Below are 17,024 nucleotides of genomic sequence, written 5' to 3'. Positions count from 1 at the left end.
ATTGGTTTAAGGAATGCTCACATTGGGTGGTATTGAACGTTTTCAGAACAACAAATGTGTGTGAATATTCTCAAAAATAATCAGAAAAGAAATATATAACAAATGCAAAGATAATTAGAGCCTAATTTGTTGAGACTGCATCTCTGATATTGTGTTGACGTGTAGGTCCCTCGTGCAGTACAGGTGATGACTCAATATCTGCCAATGACAAGCATTCATTAAGTACTTAATTCTCAATCAAATTTGTAAACCTGCTTTTCATTTGACCACTAGGTATGTTCAAAATAGAGAGTCTGTGCGCGAAACACCACGTGTACGGGTACGTGTACTTCTATGAATACGCTGCGTCATCCAGGGATGTCCACACTGTACACATATAGAATGTTATGTTCTGTAGAACAAACACAGTGATTTATGCGAGTATCAGCGAGACTTCAATTAAAGACAAGTTTACAGTGGAATTTCGTAAACGACTTTTTCATTCATCTGGAGATTTCACATGTACTTGTAGCTTCGTAAATTCTCTTGTATTTTGATTTACGTGGTTTATGTAGACCGTAAGCACAGAACAATTCAGATGTTGACTGTGCTCATTACCCTAGTTGTCCTCTTCTCTGAGAGCTTAGTTACTAGCTGCAAATTGTCCCGAGAAATGTTATGTTTGCAAGAACACTCTTTGCAATGTTTGAGTGCAGTGGAAACTCCAGACGCAGGCCCCCGGGGTTTAAACGAGGAATAATTGGAAGACCACAACATTGATTTTAGGAATGAACAGAAATGATTGACGCTCTACTTTGATGAATAAAAAAAATAACACCAACAAGTTGAAACATGAAAAACACGTTCAGAAATTTGAGATTATCCGGAAAATGATAAAAGTATATATTCATGGTTATAAAAAGAAAATCAATTTAATATATTTGCAGCAGATGGCAACAAAGAGAACCTTATCGGATGCATTATGTTTATTTTAGTGAGGAAAGTTTATTTTGGCAATGAACATCTAACAAGAAGATAAACTTCCAAAATGAGGTTTCATTTTTTAAAGAAACATTCAAAATTGAATGTGGAAACATATGCATTATTTGTCGTTTTGGCAATATTCAACGATCATTCTTGCACTTCAATTGGTGTGACTATGGCTTTGGAAATTTGGAATTTAATTGGCTTTGAAGATTTGCGAGGCATGCCAAACAAGTGACCCGAGTCTACCCTAGTGCACGAATTACCCTTTACTTACTTTTAGTTATTACAGTTTGCTTTACAAAGAAAATATATCTTTACACTAGAAAAAAAACGCGCAACTTACCTGGATATGATATCAATTTGAGAGACACAGAACACAGCCCAGATCCATTTCTGAAATTCCCTGCAACAACCCTATTAAATCCAAAGTAAACGTCGTAGTCCTTGGTGCCATACACTGGCTGCTGGCCATTTAAAGTATATAGAAACTTTGACGACAAAAAGTCTTTTAATTTACCCCTTGACCAATCAACTCTCTCGTCACTGATTTTTATTTTCGCCTTGGATCCTTTCGCTGCAAAGTCGTCTATTGTACGTATAAGAAGTCCACCGTCACTAGTGGCGTCCATAAAGCCTGGTAGACTGTTGCCGTAGATGCGCATCTGCCGGTTGTGTATTTGCAGCTCGGCCATATTGCTGGTCGTGCCGTCGTCCCCTCCATATCCATCCCCTGTAGCAGAGTCTGAAATATCCAGGGTCCACAGACGAGGGCTCTTTGCATAGTCAAGGTGGAGCTCAGCTCCTTTGAATGGTCCAGAAAAGTCCACCTTGACGACTGCTTGACTGTCACAAGCACCCTTGGACCAGGTTTGCACGTTTGTGGGCGTTTGCAGAAAGTGTATGTACGGGCTGTAACCCTTCACTATTGCTCTTTGTAGATCGATATGAACAATGTTCTCATCACGGCCAGAAACCAGCTGGACAATACCTGTATAAAAAGAATATATGTTGATGTGGACAGTATGATAAGTTACTTCTATAATTTTCTATTTCATTTTATGACATTTTAAAGATTAACATGATGGTTCTAATAGTTGTATATATTTCAAATATTTAATATAGATGTGTGGTGGTTTTGCCCCCTGCAGATTTATATGTTTGAAATGTGAAATGTACATGCGTGGTAGTTTTGTCCCCTGCAATTATATATATATATATCACAATGTGTAATGTACATGCGTGATAGTTTTGCCCCCTGTTATTTAATATATTTCAACATGTGTAATAAACATGTGTGGTAGTTTTGCCCCCTGCAATTATATTTATATCACAATGTGTAATGTACATGCGTGGTAGTTTTGCCCCCTGCAGTTTTATATAGATCATAATGTGTAATGTACATGCGTGGTAGGTTTGCCCTCCCCCCCTCCCCCTGCAGTTTTATATATTGCATACTGTGTAATGTACACGCGTGGTAGTTTTGCCCCCTACAGTTTTATATATTGCATAATGTGTAATGCACACGCGTGGTAATTTTGCCCCCTGCAGTTTTATAATTTTCATTATGTGTAATGTACATTTGTAGTAATTTTGCCCCCCCCCCCTTCAGTTCTATTTATAACATGTCATAATGTGTAATATACATGTGTAATAGTTTTGCCATCTGCAGTTTTATATATATTTAAACCGTAAAGCAAACACCAACATCGTTTATTTTTCAGAAATATAAATACAAATGATGAGGGAGTAAACAATAATTATTCAATTTTCAACATTTTTTTCTCCAAATTCTCAAACACTTATCCCGCCTAACTCTTGACGTCGGTTAACACCTGAAGAGGGTTTATTCTGCTCCCGTTGCTAGGACACGGGATCACTCCAGAATAATGCAAACATTAAGTAGTCTGGGCAATTTGTGTTTTAACACGGATAAAGTGTCTTAATGGATTTTAGGAAGATTTTCAAGGCCCTTGAGAGATAATGAGTCTGTAAGAAGCCAGATACTTAAAACAAAGATGACGCGGTTGTCGAAACTGTCATCTAAACTAGAAACTGTAATTCATTCCGTCCCCACGCAGTGACACACTATATGCTATTTTTGATAACATCGCGGTTAGAGCTTACCACCTGATTAAGCAATAATTGTGAATATTATGAAACAAATGTGTTTTTTATTTTCTGTTTTAAGCTTTATGTCAATATACACAATTCCCTTTTGCTTGAAGAAAAGCTGTCTGTCAGTTTTTTTATAGATTGAAAAAACATTAAAATTGTAATGTGGATTTGCTATCAAAATAAGGACCATTTCTATTACCCCCAAAACTATGCATTTAACAAATAAATAAATAATTAAAACAAAAAGTTATGAATTACCTACGTTTAACAAATTTGATAAACTTTGTTCTATGACTTTCTTTGGCTTTGAGACCCTATAAGTCTGCATTTAACAGTGGTGTGTATGGCTGGATTTGGCGAGTCAGTGCTGTAAATGGCTGGATTTGGCGAGTCAGTGCTGTATATGGCTGGATTTGGCAAGTCAGTGGTGTATATGGCTGGATTTGACATGTTAGTGGTGTATATGGCTGGATTTGGCAAGTCAGTGGTGTATATGGCTGGAGTTGGCGAGTCAGTGGTGTATATGGCTGGATTTGGCGAGTCAGTGGTGTATATGGCTGGATTTGGCGAGTCAGTGGCGTTTATGGCTGGAGTCGGCGAGTCAGTGGCGTTTATGGCTATATTTGGCAAGTCAGTGGCGTATATGGTTGGATTTGGTAGGTTAGTGGTGTTTATGGCTGGATTTGGCGAGTCAGTGGCGTATATGGTTGGATTTGGCGAGTCAGTGGCGTATATGGTTGGATTTGGTAGGTTAGTGGTGTTTATGGCTGGATTTGGCAAGTCAGTGGCGTATATGGTTGGATTTGGGGAGTCAGTGGTGTATATGGCTGGATTTTGCAAGTCAGTGGTGTATATGGTTGGATTTGGCGAGTCAGTGGCGTATATGGTTGGATTTGGTAGGTCAGTGGTGTATATGGTTGGATTTGGCAGGTCAGTGGCGTATATGGTTGGATTTGGCAGGTCAGTGGCGTATATGGTTGGATTTGGCGAGTCAGTGGCGTATACATGTATGGTTGGATTTGGTAGGTCAGTGGTGTTTATGGCTGGATTTGGCAAGTCAATGGCGTATATGGTTGGATTTGGCAGGTCAGAAGAATTGCTCAGGAAGCTACATCGGAACTTACTAATCGTTAAATGGCGAGGGCTTAAACATCTTTAGTTGTTAAAGTGGTTCTTCATTAAAACAATACTAATTTTATTTTATTTTTGTTACACATAATTTCTTTACATTGGCAAACGTCAATCTATGATAATTATCCTGAATATTATTTTCTTAATTACCAGTAGTCTTCTCTTTCAACTGGACGTTGATTGATACGGCTTTTACATACTTTGAAGAGCAAACATAGCAGTACTAAAACATAGGATGAAGGGATGTCTTCTAGACTGGTCAAACGTTTGTTTAAAGCAGCTCTCAGACACAAACAGACGGCAACCTCAGACAAGTTGTTGCCCAGTGTCTATATATAAGGTGCAAATAAGTGTATGGAAAGGTATCTTTATATATGAATAATACCTAATTGCAATTAATTTTGAGCCAATGTGCAACTGTGGAAAAGTCATTAGCCAGGGCCACCATGTCTTTGGAATTGGGTAGCGCACGACAAAAGCTTTCCTATTAAAGAGAACAATTTGTTAAATGATTTACAGACGTCAAATCATGCGACTCCATGCCAGAGATCGTTAGGAAACACTTTCGCGAATTATCAGCCCACCCGAGAACAGGACACGTAATCCTACAGGTGTTGCCAAATTGAACTTCCAGACTTGAACGCAGAAACGCAGGTGTGTGCTCGTAGGAATCACCAAGTGCTGTGATTCAATTTCTTTTGTCTTTAGATAGGATACATTTCAACATAGGCGTGGCACTTACTCTATTAATATCGTAATTGTTATGTTTATTTACGGGTGGATATGTTTGACTTGCAGAAGGGTGTAATATTTGACACACTTCAACAGTTCTAAATATATATATTGTTCTTTTGTAAGTTATTTTCATTTCTGTGTCCTTAAAGCCTGACAGGAAACAGTTGTCGGCAGAAACGTGTTTGCCTAGTATCCGATCATTGCCACACCTGACACTACATACCTCGTGCATACTGACCTCCATTATTCAATATATTATATAAACTCTATATAATTATGTACTTTATATACATACACCCACAATATACATGTAAAACAATACTAATAATACTAATAATACTCATACTAATACAAATACTACTACTACTACTACTACTACTACTACTACTACTACTACTACTTCTACTACTACTACTACTACTACTACTACTACTACTACTACTACTACTACTACTAATAATAATAATAATAATAATAATAAACATAATAATAATAAACATAATAATAATAATAATAATAATAATAATAATAATAATAATAATAATAATAATAATAATAATAACCATGGTAATAATAATAATAATAATAATAATCATGGTAATAATAATAATAATAATAATAATAATAATAATAATAATAATAATAATAATAATAATAATAAAACTAAAATAATAATAATAATTATTATAATAATAATAATAACGAAATCGATAACGATTATAATAATAATAGTAATAATAGTAATAATAATAATAATAGTAAAAATAACAATAGTAATGGTAATAATAATAATAATAATAATAATATAATAATAATAATAATAATAATAATTATTATTATTATTATTATTATTAGTAGTAGTAGTAGTAGTAGTAGTAGTAGTAGTAGTAGTAGTATAATAACAATAATAAGTAGTATAATAATAATAAAAATAATAATAATAATAATAATAATAATAATAATAATAATAGTAATAATAATAATAATCATTAGCATCAATTATAATAATAAAAATAATAATGAAAGAATAACAAAAATAAAAATAAAAATGATAATAATAATAATAATAATAATAATAATAATAATAATAATTATAATAATAATAATAAAAGTATAACAAAAATGATGATGATAATAATAATAATAATAATAATAATAATAATAATAATAATAATAATAATATTATTATTATTATTATTATTATTATTATTATTATTATTATTATTATTATCATTAATAATAATAATAACAGTGATAATAAAATGGACATGAAAGGACAAACTCGCCAAACAGTGCACATTCTTTTCGGCATATTTATTTTCCTCTTCACCAACCCGTGCTGAACACGTGCAGTCGTGTTGATTGGTTTTGCTTTGCCCTGTGTAGATTCTTTATGTGTTTGTTTGTATGTTGTATATTGATATGTGGACTGCTTCCACTGTCCCTTGGCAATATATTGAGTTTCTATTTCCTACTGAAGTTATGTTGTGCATGAATTTGTTGTTAATGGAGCAACTCTAAACCTTTTCTATTCTACGCCCTCTTCGTTTTATCATGTTTCAATAATGCTTCCAAATTGTTTTAAACTAAACTAGGGTGGACATTTACACAATATTCTTTCAGCATAAAGTAACTTCTACAATGTTGTTGAAAAAGTAAGCCGTTTTCCATTGTTCATTTGTTGTTTATTTCATCTGCTTGTTATGTTTCCTTGACTGCATGCAAATTGAATAAATTTTATAATGATTCAAAAATGTATTCATAAAGGTCTTGGTGACATATTTGGGTGCAACTTTTGTGCCTGCTCGTTTGTAGTTTGATGGATATTGTTCAAAATGTTTAGTAAATAAGTCTAATAGCGACGTAATTTAGTACTAAATGACATATTTGCTGAATAATGACTGAATATCGCGGCGTAATAAAAACAGTCGCAAAGATAAAAAAAATCGGCGCAGCGTTTCATAGCACGTTATTATTTGTGATCGGTTCGCTGCAGGGATTAGATCGGGAGTGGATAATGCCAGTGTTGATCGCCAATGTGACAAAATATTTCACATGATTAATGTTTAATTAATATATTTATTTCTGCATGAAATGTTAAACGACTTTGCTGAGTAACTTAATCTTGCTGTGGTTATTGACAAATTACAGAAACTCGATAATTTCAATTATAAATAGATGTTAGGAGCAATACATTCTGATGTTTTGCTTAAACCTGGCTTTTACTGTCACGATCTTTGCCACGATTGACCCAGACTCACAAAATCGTGGTGAAACGTTTCAAAACGCGGATACATACGTGACATACGTGACCACATCTGCACTAAGATTGAAGAATAATGAGCAATCCATATAGATTGGCTAGGACCACGAGTGTTACTGTTCAAAACTGCCATGGTGCAGTCATGATACCGAACTATAGAGCCGTTTTAGCGTCGTCGATTTGGCATGTTCGTTTACCCATCTTCAACTCATTAGCGGTTTTATGTAGGAAGCAGTTGCTGCTTCTTTGTTATTCACTGGAAGCACTGGCGAGTTGCGCTTCGTGTCGTGGTGAAGTCGTGGTAATAGAGATGTTGCTTTTCCTCATGTTAAGTCAAACTAGAGTCGCCGTTTCCCTTTTATTGTTTGGGAGTTCCTACGAGAATATTGAACGGTTTGAGATTCTGGTCGTCCAGATTCAACTCTTAAGAAATACCGCAAATTCCTCGTAGTGTCGTACACATTTCAGTCTAATGTCGTGTGTTCTCGCATGTTGTCGGAGTTTCCCCCCATTTAGAATGTTCACGCATGTTTTCGCAATCAAAAAAGCCACTTTCAAGGAGGTATGATAGGTATGACGTCACCATTGCGTCATATGTACTTCCGTTGTGTGGAAAATTCTCAATAAAAAATAATGTTTTTATGACTGATAGACATGTTTTCACATGCTCAATACACTATAAATCAAAAATATCCTTATTCCTGAAACTGTTATACCTTAAGTATCTATTATTGCTTGATTTATCATTTAGAATAGAGATTTAAGCATAAACTGCTGCCCTATAGTTGAAAGGTCATTTTGGAAGAACTGCCATGGCGGACTGTGTAATTTTGAGAGTTTGGAGAGATTTTTCTTAGGAATAACTTGACGCCCCTTTTTTATTGGCTTAAAAGGTAATTTAAAGCTTGTACTTTAAAACTATATATGTTTATCATAGTCTGCGTTCGCTCGAAATGCCTTTAAATGTGGTCTAAAAATAATCATTTCACATTAAATTATGGAGGAAATGACAATGGTGGTGTGTAACCTGATGCGTAATATGCGCAAAGTAGTCGCAGAATCTTTACGACATTGAGCGAAGTAGTGGCGGAATCCCTACGACATATTGAGCGAAGTAGCAGCGGAATCTCTACGACATATTGAGCGAAGTAGTGGCGGAATCTCTACGACATATTGAGCGAAGTAGCAGCGGAATCCCTACGACATATTCAGCGAAGTAGCAGCGGAATCTCTGGGACATATTGAGCGCAGTAGCAGCGGAATCTCTACGACATATTGAGCGAAGTAGCAGCGGAATCTCTACGACATATTGAGCGAAGTAGCAGCGGAATCTCTACGACATATTGAGCGAAGTAGCAGCGGAATCTCAACGACATTTTGAGCGAAGTAGCGGCGGAATCTCTACGACATATTGAGCGAAGTAGCGGCGGAATCTCTACGACATATTCAGCGATGTAGTGGCTGAATCTCTACGACATATTCAGCGAAGTAGCGGCTGAATCTCTACGACATATTCAGCGAGGTAGTGGCTGAATCTCTACGACATATTGAGCGAAGTAGTAGGGGAAACTCTACGGCATATTGTGCGAAGTAGTGGCGGAATCTCTACGACATATTGAGCGAAGTAGCGGCTGAACCTCTACGCCATATTGTGCGAAGTAGTGGCTGAATCTCTACGACATATTGTGCGAAGTAGTGGCTGAATCTCTACGACATATTGAGCGAAGTAGCGGCTGAACCTCTACGCCATATTGTGCGAAGTAGTGGCTGAATCTCTACGACATATTGTGCGAAGTAGTGGCTGAATCTCTACGACATATTGTGAAAAGTAGTGGCTGAATCTCTACGACATATTGTGCGAAGTAGCGGCTGAACCTCTACGCCATATTGTGCGGAGTAGCGGCTAAATCTCTACGACATATTGTGCGAAGTAGTGGCTGAATCTCTACGCCATATTGTGCGAAGTAGTGGCTGAATCTCTACGACATATTGTGCGAAGTAGTGGCTGAATCTCTACGACATATTGAGCGAAGTAGCGGCGGAATCTGTACGGCATTTATAGCGAAGTAGTAGGGGAAACTCTACGACATATTGAGCGAAGTAGTGGCGGAATCTCTACGGCATTTATAGCGAAGTAGTAGGGGGAAACTCTACGACATATTGAGCGAAGTAGCGGCGGAATCTCTACGGCATTTATAGCGAAGTAGTAGGGGAAACTCTACGACATATTGAGCGAAGTAGCGGCGGAATCTCTACGGCATTTATAGCGAAGTAGTAAGGGAAACTCTACGACATATTGAGCGAAGTAGCGGCGGAATCTCTACTGCATTTATAGCGAAGTAGTAGGGGAAACTCTACGACATATTGAGCGAAGTAGCGGCGGAATCTCTACGGCATTTATAGCGAAGTAGTAGGGGAAACTTTACGACATATTGAGCGAAGTAGTGGTGGAATCTCTACGACATATTGTGAGAAGTAGTTTGGGAAACTCTACGACATATTGAGCGAAGTATCAGCGGAATATCTACGACATATTGAGCGAAGTAGCGGCTGAATCTCTACGACATATTGAGCAAAGTAGTGGCGGAATCTCTACGGCATATTGTGCGAAGTAGTGGCTGAATCTCTACGACATATTGAGCGAAGTATCAGCGGAATCTCTACGACATATTGTGAGAAGTAGTGGCGAAATCTCTACGACATATTGTGAGAAGTAGTAGGGGATACTCTACGACATATTGAGCGAAGTAGTGGCTGAATCTCTACGACATATTGAGCGAAGTAGCGGCTGAATCTCTACGACATATTGAGCGAAGTAGTGGCGGAATCTCTACGACATATTGTGAGAGGTAGTAGGGGATACTCTACGATATATTGAGCGAAGTAGCGGCTAAATCTCTACGACATATTGAGCGAAGTAGTGGCTGAATCTCTACGACATATTTAGCGAAGTAGTGGCGGAATCTCTACGACATATTGAGCGAAGTAGAGGCTGAATCTCTACGCCATATTGTGCGAAGTAGTGGCTGAATCTCTACGACATATTAAGCGAAGTAGCGACGGAATCTCTACGGCATTTACAGCGAAGTAGTGGTGGAATCTCTGGGACATATTTAGCGAAGTAGTGGCGGAATCCCTACGACATATTCAGCGAAGTAGCAGCGGAATCTCTACGACATATTGAGCGAAGTAGCAGCGGAATCCCTACGACATATTGAGCGAAGTAGCGGCTGAACCTCTACGACATATTGTGCGAAGTAGTGGCTGAATCTCTACGACATATTGTGCGAAGTAGTGGCTGAATCTCTACGACATATTGTGAAAAGTAGTGGCTGAATCTCTACGACATATTGTGCGAAGTAGCGGCTGAACCTCTACGCCATATTGTGCGGAGTAGCGGCTAAATCTCTACGACATATTGTGCGAAGTAGTGGCTGAATCTCTACGCCATATTGTGCGAAGTAGTGGCTGAATCTCTACGACATATTGTGCGAAGTAGTGGCTGAATCTCTACGACATATTGAGCGAAGTAGCGGCGGAATCTGTACGGCATTTATAGCGAAGTAGTAGGGGAAACTCTACGACATATTGAGCGAAGTAGTGGCGGAATCTCTACGGCATTTATAGCGAAGTAGTAGGGGGAAACTCTACGACATATTGAGCGAAGTAGCGGCGGAATCTCTACGGCATTTATAGCGAAGTAGTAGGGGAAACTCTACGACATATTGAGCGAAGTAGCGGCGGAATCTCTACGGCATTTATAGCGAAGTAGTAAGGGAAACTCTACGACATATTGAGCGAAGTAGCGGCGGAATCTCTACTGCATTTATAGCGAAGTAGTAGGGGAAACTCTACGACATATTGAGCGAAGTAGCGGCGGAATCTCTACGGCATTTATAGCGAAGTAGTAGGGGAAACTTTACGACATATTGAGCGAAGTAGTGGTGGAATCTCTACGACATATTGTGAGAAGTAGTTTGGGAAACTCTACGACATATTGAGCGAAGTATCAGCGGAATATCTACGACATATTGAGCGAAGTAGCGGCTGAATCTCTACGACATATTGAGCAAAGTAGTGGCGGAATCTCTACGGCATATTGTGCGAAGTAGTGGCTGAATCTCTACGACATATTGAGCGAAGTATCAGCGGAATCTCTACGACATATTGTGAGAAGTAGTGGCGAAATCTCTACGACATATTGTGAGAAGTAGTAGGGGATACTCTACGACATATTGAGCGAAGTAGTGGCTGAATCTCTACGACATATTGAGCGAAGTAGCGGCTGAATCTCTACGACATATTGAGCGAAGTAGTGGCGGAATCTCTACGACATATTGTGAGAGGTAGTAGGGGATACTCTACGACATATTGAGCGAAGTAGCGGCTGAATCACTACGACATATTGAGCGAAGTAGTGGCTGAATCTCTACGACATATTGAGCGAAGTAGTGGCGGAATCTCTACGACATATTGAGCGAAGTAGAGGCTGAATCTCTACGCCATATTGTGCGAAGTAGTGGCTGAATCTCTACGACATATTAAGCGAAGTAGCGACGGAATCTCTACGGCATTTACAGCGAAGTAGTGGTGGAATCTCTGGGACATATTTAGCGAAGTAGTGGCGGAATCCCTACGACATATTCAGCGAAGTAGCAGCGGAATCTCTACGACATATTGAGCGAAGTAGTAGCGGAATCCCTACGACATATGAAGCGAAGTAGTGGTGGAATCCCTACGACATATTGAGTGAAGTAGTAACGGAATCCCTACGACATATTGAGCGAAGTAGCAGTGGAATCTCTTCAATATATTCAGTGAAGTAGTGGCGAAATCTTTACGGCATTTTCTGCGAAGTAGTGGCGGAATCTCTACGGCATATTGTGCGATGAAGTGGTGGAATCTCTACGGCATTTTGTGCGAAGTAGAGGCTGAATCTCCACGACATATTATGCGAATAGTCGCGGAATCTCTGGGACATATAGAGCGAAGTAGTGGCGGAATCTCTACGGCATTTTGTGTGAAGTAGTGGCGGAATCTCTACGACATATTGTGAGAAGTAGTAGGGGATACTCTACGACATATTGAGCGAAGTAGCGGCTGAATCTCTACGACATATTGAGCGAAGTAGCGGCTGAATCTCTACGACATATTGAGCGAAGTAGTGGCGGAATCTCTACAACATATTGTGAGAAGTAGTAGAGGATACTCTACGACATATTGAGCGAAGTAGCGGCTGAATCTCTACGACATATTGAGCGAAGTAGTAGCGGAATCCCTACGACATATGAAGCGAAGTAGTGGTGGAATCCCTACGACATATTGAGCGAAGTAGCAGCGGAATCTCTTCAATATATTTAGCGAAGTAGTGGCGAAATCTTTACGGCATTTTTATGCGAAGTAGTGGCGGAATCTCTACGGCATATTGTGCGATGTATTGGTGGAATCTCTACGGCATTTTGTGTGAAGTAGAGGCTGAATCTCCACGACATATTGTGCGAATAGTCGCGGAATCTCTGGGACATATAGAGCGAAGTAGTGGCGGAATCTCTTCGGCATATTGTGAGAAGTAGTAGGGGATACTCTACGACATATTGAGCGAAGTAGCGGCTGAATCTCTACGACATATTGAGCGAAGTAGCGGCTGAATCTCTACGACATATTGAGCGAAGTAGTGGCGGAATCTCTACGACATATTGTGAGAAGTAGTGGCGATATCTCTGGGACATATTGTGCGAAGTAGTAGCGGAATCTCTGGGACATATTGAGCGAAGTAGTGGCGTAATCTCTGGAACATATAGATCGAAGTAGTGGCGGAATCTCTACGGCATTTTGTGTGAAGTAGTGGCGATATCTCTGGGACATATTGTGCGAAGTAGTAGCGGAATCTGTGGGACATATTGAGCGAAGTAATGGCGTAATCTCTGGGACATATTGAGCGAAGTAGTGGCGTAATCTCTGGGACATATTGAGCGAAGTAGTCTCGGAATCTCTGGGACATATTGAGCGAAGTAGTGGCGTAATCTCTGGGACATATTGAGCGAAGTAGTGGCGTAATCTCTTGGTCATATTGAGCGAAGTAGTGGCGTAATCTCTGAGACATATTGAGCGAAGTAGTGGCGGAATCTCTTGGACATATTGAGCGAAGTAGTGGCTTAATCTCTGGGACATACTGTGCGAAGTATTGGCGTTATCTCTGGGATATATTGTGCAAAGTAGTTGCGGGATCTCTGGGACATATTGAGCGAAGTAGTGGCGTAATCTCTGGAACATATTGAGCGAAGTAGTAGCGGAATCTCTACGGCATTTTGTGTGAAGTAGTGGCGATATCTCTGGGACATATTTAGCGAAGTAGTCGCGGAATCTCTGGGACATATTGAGCGAAGTAGTCGCGTAATCTCTGGGACATATTGAGCGAAGTAGTGGCGTAATCTCTTGGACATATTGAGCGAAGTAGTGGCGTAATCTCTGAGACATATTGAGCGAAGTAGTGGCGGAATCTCTGTGACATATTGAGCGAAGTAATGGCGGAATCTCTTGGACATATTGAGCGAAGTAGTGGCTTAATCTCTGGGACATATTGAGCGAGGTAGTGGTGGAATCTCTGGGACATATTGAGCGAAGTAGTGGCGGAATCTCTGGGACATATTGAGCGAAGTATTGGCGGAATCTCTGGGACATATTGTGCGAAGTATTGGCGGAACCCATTTGGATATATTGTGCGAAGTAGCTTTACGTCATTTCTTCGAGTAGTGCTGATATCAATGCGACACAATGCGAGTATCGTTTGAGCGCAAGATAATGATCATATTCCGTTTTTATTGTGAGAAATGCCGTGTCGAATATTAAGTTTTTCTATAATTGAAACAGGAATTCACACGACGAAGGTACGTGTACAATGATACGACCGCTCGACGTTTGTATACGATCCTGCTACGATAATGCCCGAAGAATCGCGAAGTTACATGTGTCAGAAAGCGTACAGAATTGTGAGATAGCTTGGCTTATCGTAGGGTCATCGTAATAATTCTAATTTTACTACAAGCTTCGGGCGATCGTCATAATCGTCTTTGATAGTATGCGTGTTATCGCCCATATTACCGCAGAGTCAAACAAATTAGGGTATCCGAAAAATTACATGGGTTTAACACGCATTCATAGTTATTGCCAAGGCTTGATGGAATGACACGTTCATTTGTCCATCGGATACCTTAAAATCATATCCTAAGCTGAGCTGAGCTGAGCTGAGCTAAGCTGAGCTGAGCGGAGCCTTTCCTAAGCAACGCCAGTCTCTATAGGACCTTGGATTACGACATGCGTAATCCGCTAAAACATCTAAGAAATCAAACACGTTATATACAATACTGCAGACTATCCAACTACACATGTACCTTGTTTCAAAGCTTGCAATTTCCGCATAGAAATGCTTAATGAAAAGAAAATAGAATGATGATATTTGTTGTGAATTCGTTTTAAAAAATGGTGTTGTGTTTCTTTTATCAACATAACAAGACCAAAAGTTGCCAAATGTACAGTCATCTTTTGCCTAAGAAAACAGAATCGACAGAAACAATTAAGTATCGTTTTCCTCTAGCTGAATGCAATTGAATAATGAATATTAAAGGTATTTTTTTGGAACCGATTTCATACAACTAGAAATTCCACGTACAAATTTTGTCAATGTTTTTATAATTTTATTTCAGAGTAACATGAGGCCATGTGCAGCCATACTTTGAAATTTAAATATTAAATTCTGAATAATACATTGAATTATGACATGATCGGTCTAGATTGTCGACAATAGACTTACAATACTTCGAAACAAGTTTACGAGTCTGGCACGCGGATAGCTAGGTCTGAGAGAGTGCAGTTAATTAAAAATATTCTAAGAAAATGAAAAATGGAAATAAAATGTTCAATATGTTCATAGAAGCTAGCGGTTGATCCTCTATAAAACTAATCAATTTGAGGTCACTTTACAAAGTATCACAGTGTTTATATGGTTGCTGTTTAGTAATATTTTGTACCAAATCAGTAAGTTGATTTTGGCAAGAAACGGCACATTTGTAGTTATAATCTTGTTCAATGGTTGCCATGTTTGCAGTTTATTATTTAAGAACTGTTATTGCGGTATATTGTTATCGAATGAAATACAAATGTTACCCAGAAATATTTAAAAAAATAAAACTGTATAAATCGCAGGCTATAGGAACCATCACTCTTTTATTAATAAAAATGTTTTGTTGTTTTTTGCTACTAGCATAATTACAAGGTTCAAATCACCCTTGTATATTAATAAGAACTATTATATACATTTTTAAAAGTACTTTATTTGCAAATCTTTAAATCTAAATGATTAGTTCTTTTAATTGTGTTAACTGCGGTTAATAGTTATACTATTTTACTAAAGTTGTGTTGTATATTTAAGGTGACATTGGCATTTGAGGAATAAAAGAATCTATCTATCTACCTTAAAACTGTTTATATTCACTTATAATATTGGCTTGGCAATTTATTTACGTAGAATTGTTTGTATAACAGATTCCGTAATAGTTTTCCACACGAACGTCTATATTCCGTGTGTAAGCATATAAGTATTCTTGTCAGTCCGGGTAATAAGTCCAGTTCGCGCACGCACATTTATTGTATAGTTTTATTAGTTACAATTTTACAATTATAACTCCAATATTTTTAGTTCTAAGTCAAGACAAATAGATGTAATAATAACTCATTGTATGCCTTCTTGGTTGATATTTACGAGAGCTCTCAAGTCAGAATCTAGACTCCGATTTAGAAAAGGAAATTCTTGAGATGATGTTTTTCATGTGTGTTTTGTACAAAATCTGTTTCAGTATTAGAGATATTATTTTTTATGTGAAATGTTATATACCCAACACACTGCACAACCAATTCCCTGCTAAAATAAAACTAACAATAAAATTATGTTTTGCCATGAAACATAAGTAAAATAAAAACACACACTTAAAAATGGAAATAAATTTTAAAATGAACGTAGATATAAAGGTTACGTACCTAAAAACACCAGCGTGCACTTGTGTAAGTCCATTTTGCACGTTCCTTTGAGGGTCCCCAACCAAGGTTAATTATGGACGGCATAGCAGATACCTCAACAACGCATTTCACGGGCACCAGACGTTTGTGTATTCAATGGGCATAAATTATACATTATTAATTATTCTTCTCCTAAGCTCTTCCCCAGACCAGCAGATCTGTTCTTGTTTTATAGCCATATGTGCCGTTCTCCAACTCGGCCGTGCACCTATATCATTGAATACGCATTACGCAAATTAACAAGGCATGACATGGTCATAGTTTAAAGCCGTTCTGTATAGCTGATTTAACTGCTTCGAAGTGCTTTCTTTTTAAATTCTTTAGATCTTTCTCCGCCTTCCCTTTCAATCCCCTCTTGCGGTGTTTGTCATGTATTCTCATGGACACATTTCTGAACATCACATCACTGTAATTTAAATTCATTTAAAATCCGTCGCGTGACTTCATGATCTGTCTGCGAAGCTAATAAAAGATCGTCATCATCACAAACTTTTTCTATTTGCAAAGGAGTGTTGGTAGTAAAGTCTTTACTCAGACGAAGACACACATATTTGCCTGATCGTAACTATAAATGTCTGTTTCCTAGCTTTCAATGTGACAAATTTACACGATGTCGTATTTTCTTTGGCTGGACTTTTAAGCATATTTGTTTCATGACTACAGATCATTGTTCAAACTATGCTGAAGGATTTTCACGACATTTTGGTCGCATGTATCGCCATTATCATGCGCTTCTTAAAGT

The 17,024-nt window shown here is 38.2% G+C and overlaps 1 protein-coding gene across 1 annotated transcript in view; it reads right to left on the bottom strand.

Moving 5' to 3' along the window:
- LOC128232405 (signal peptide, CUB and EGF-like domain-containing protein 1) overlaps nt 1-16,831 on the bottom strand; it is a 42,826-nt gene extending 25,995 nt beyond the window's left edge. Inside the window, exons 1-2 of the mRNA XM_052945929.1 lie at nt 16,244-16,831; nt 1,310-1,954 (exon numbers count right to left, since the gene is read on the bottom strand). Coding sequence (XP_052801889.1) covers nt 1,310-1,954; nt 16,244-16,277 — 679 coding nt within the window. The 5' untranslated portion in view covers nt 16,278-16,831. The remainder of the gene's footprint in view (nt 1-1,309; nt 1,955-16,243) is intronic.
- Between the last annotated feature and the right edge of the window lie 193 nt (nt 16,832-17,024).

This window comes from Mya arenaria, chromosome 4, assembly GCF_026914265.1.
Source record: "Mya arenaria isolate MELC-2E11 chromosome 4, ASM2691426v1".
Taxonomy (NCBI): domain Eukaryota; kingdom Metazoa; phylum Mollusca; class Bivalvia; order Myida; family Myidae; genus Mya; species Mya arenaria.
This window is presented reverse-complemented; position numbering and strand designations above follow the sequence as displayed.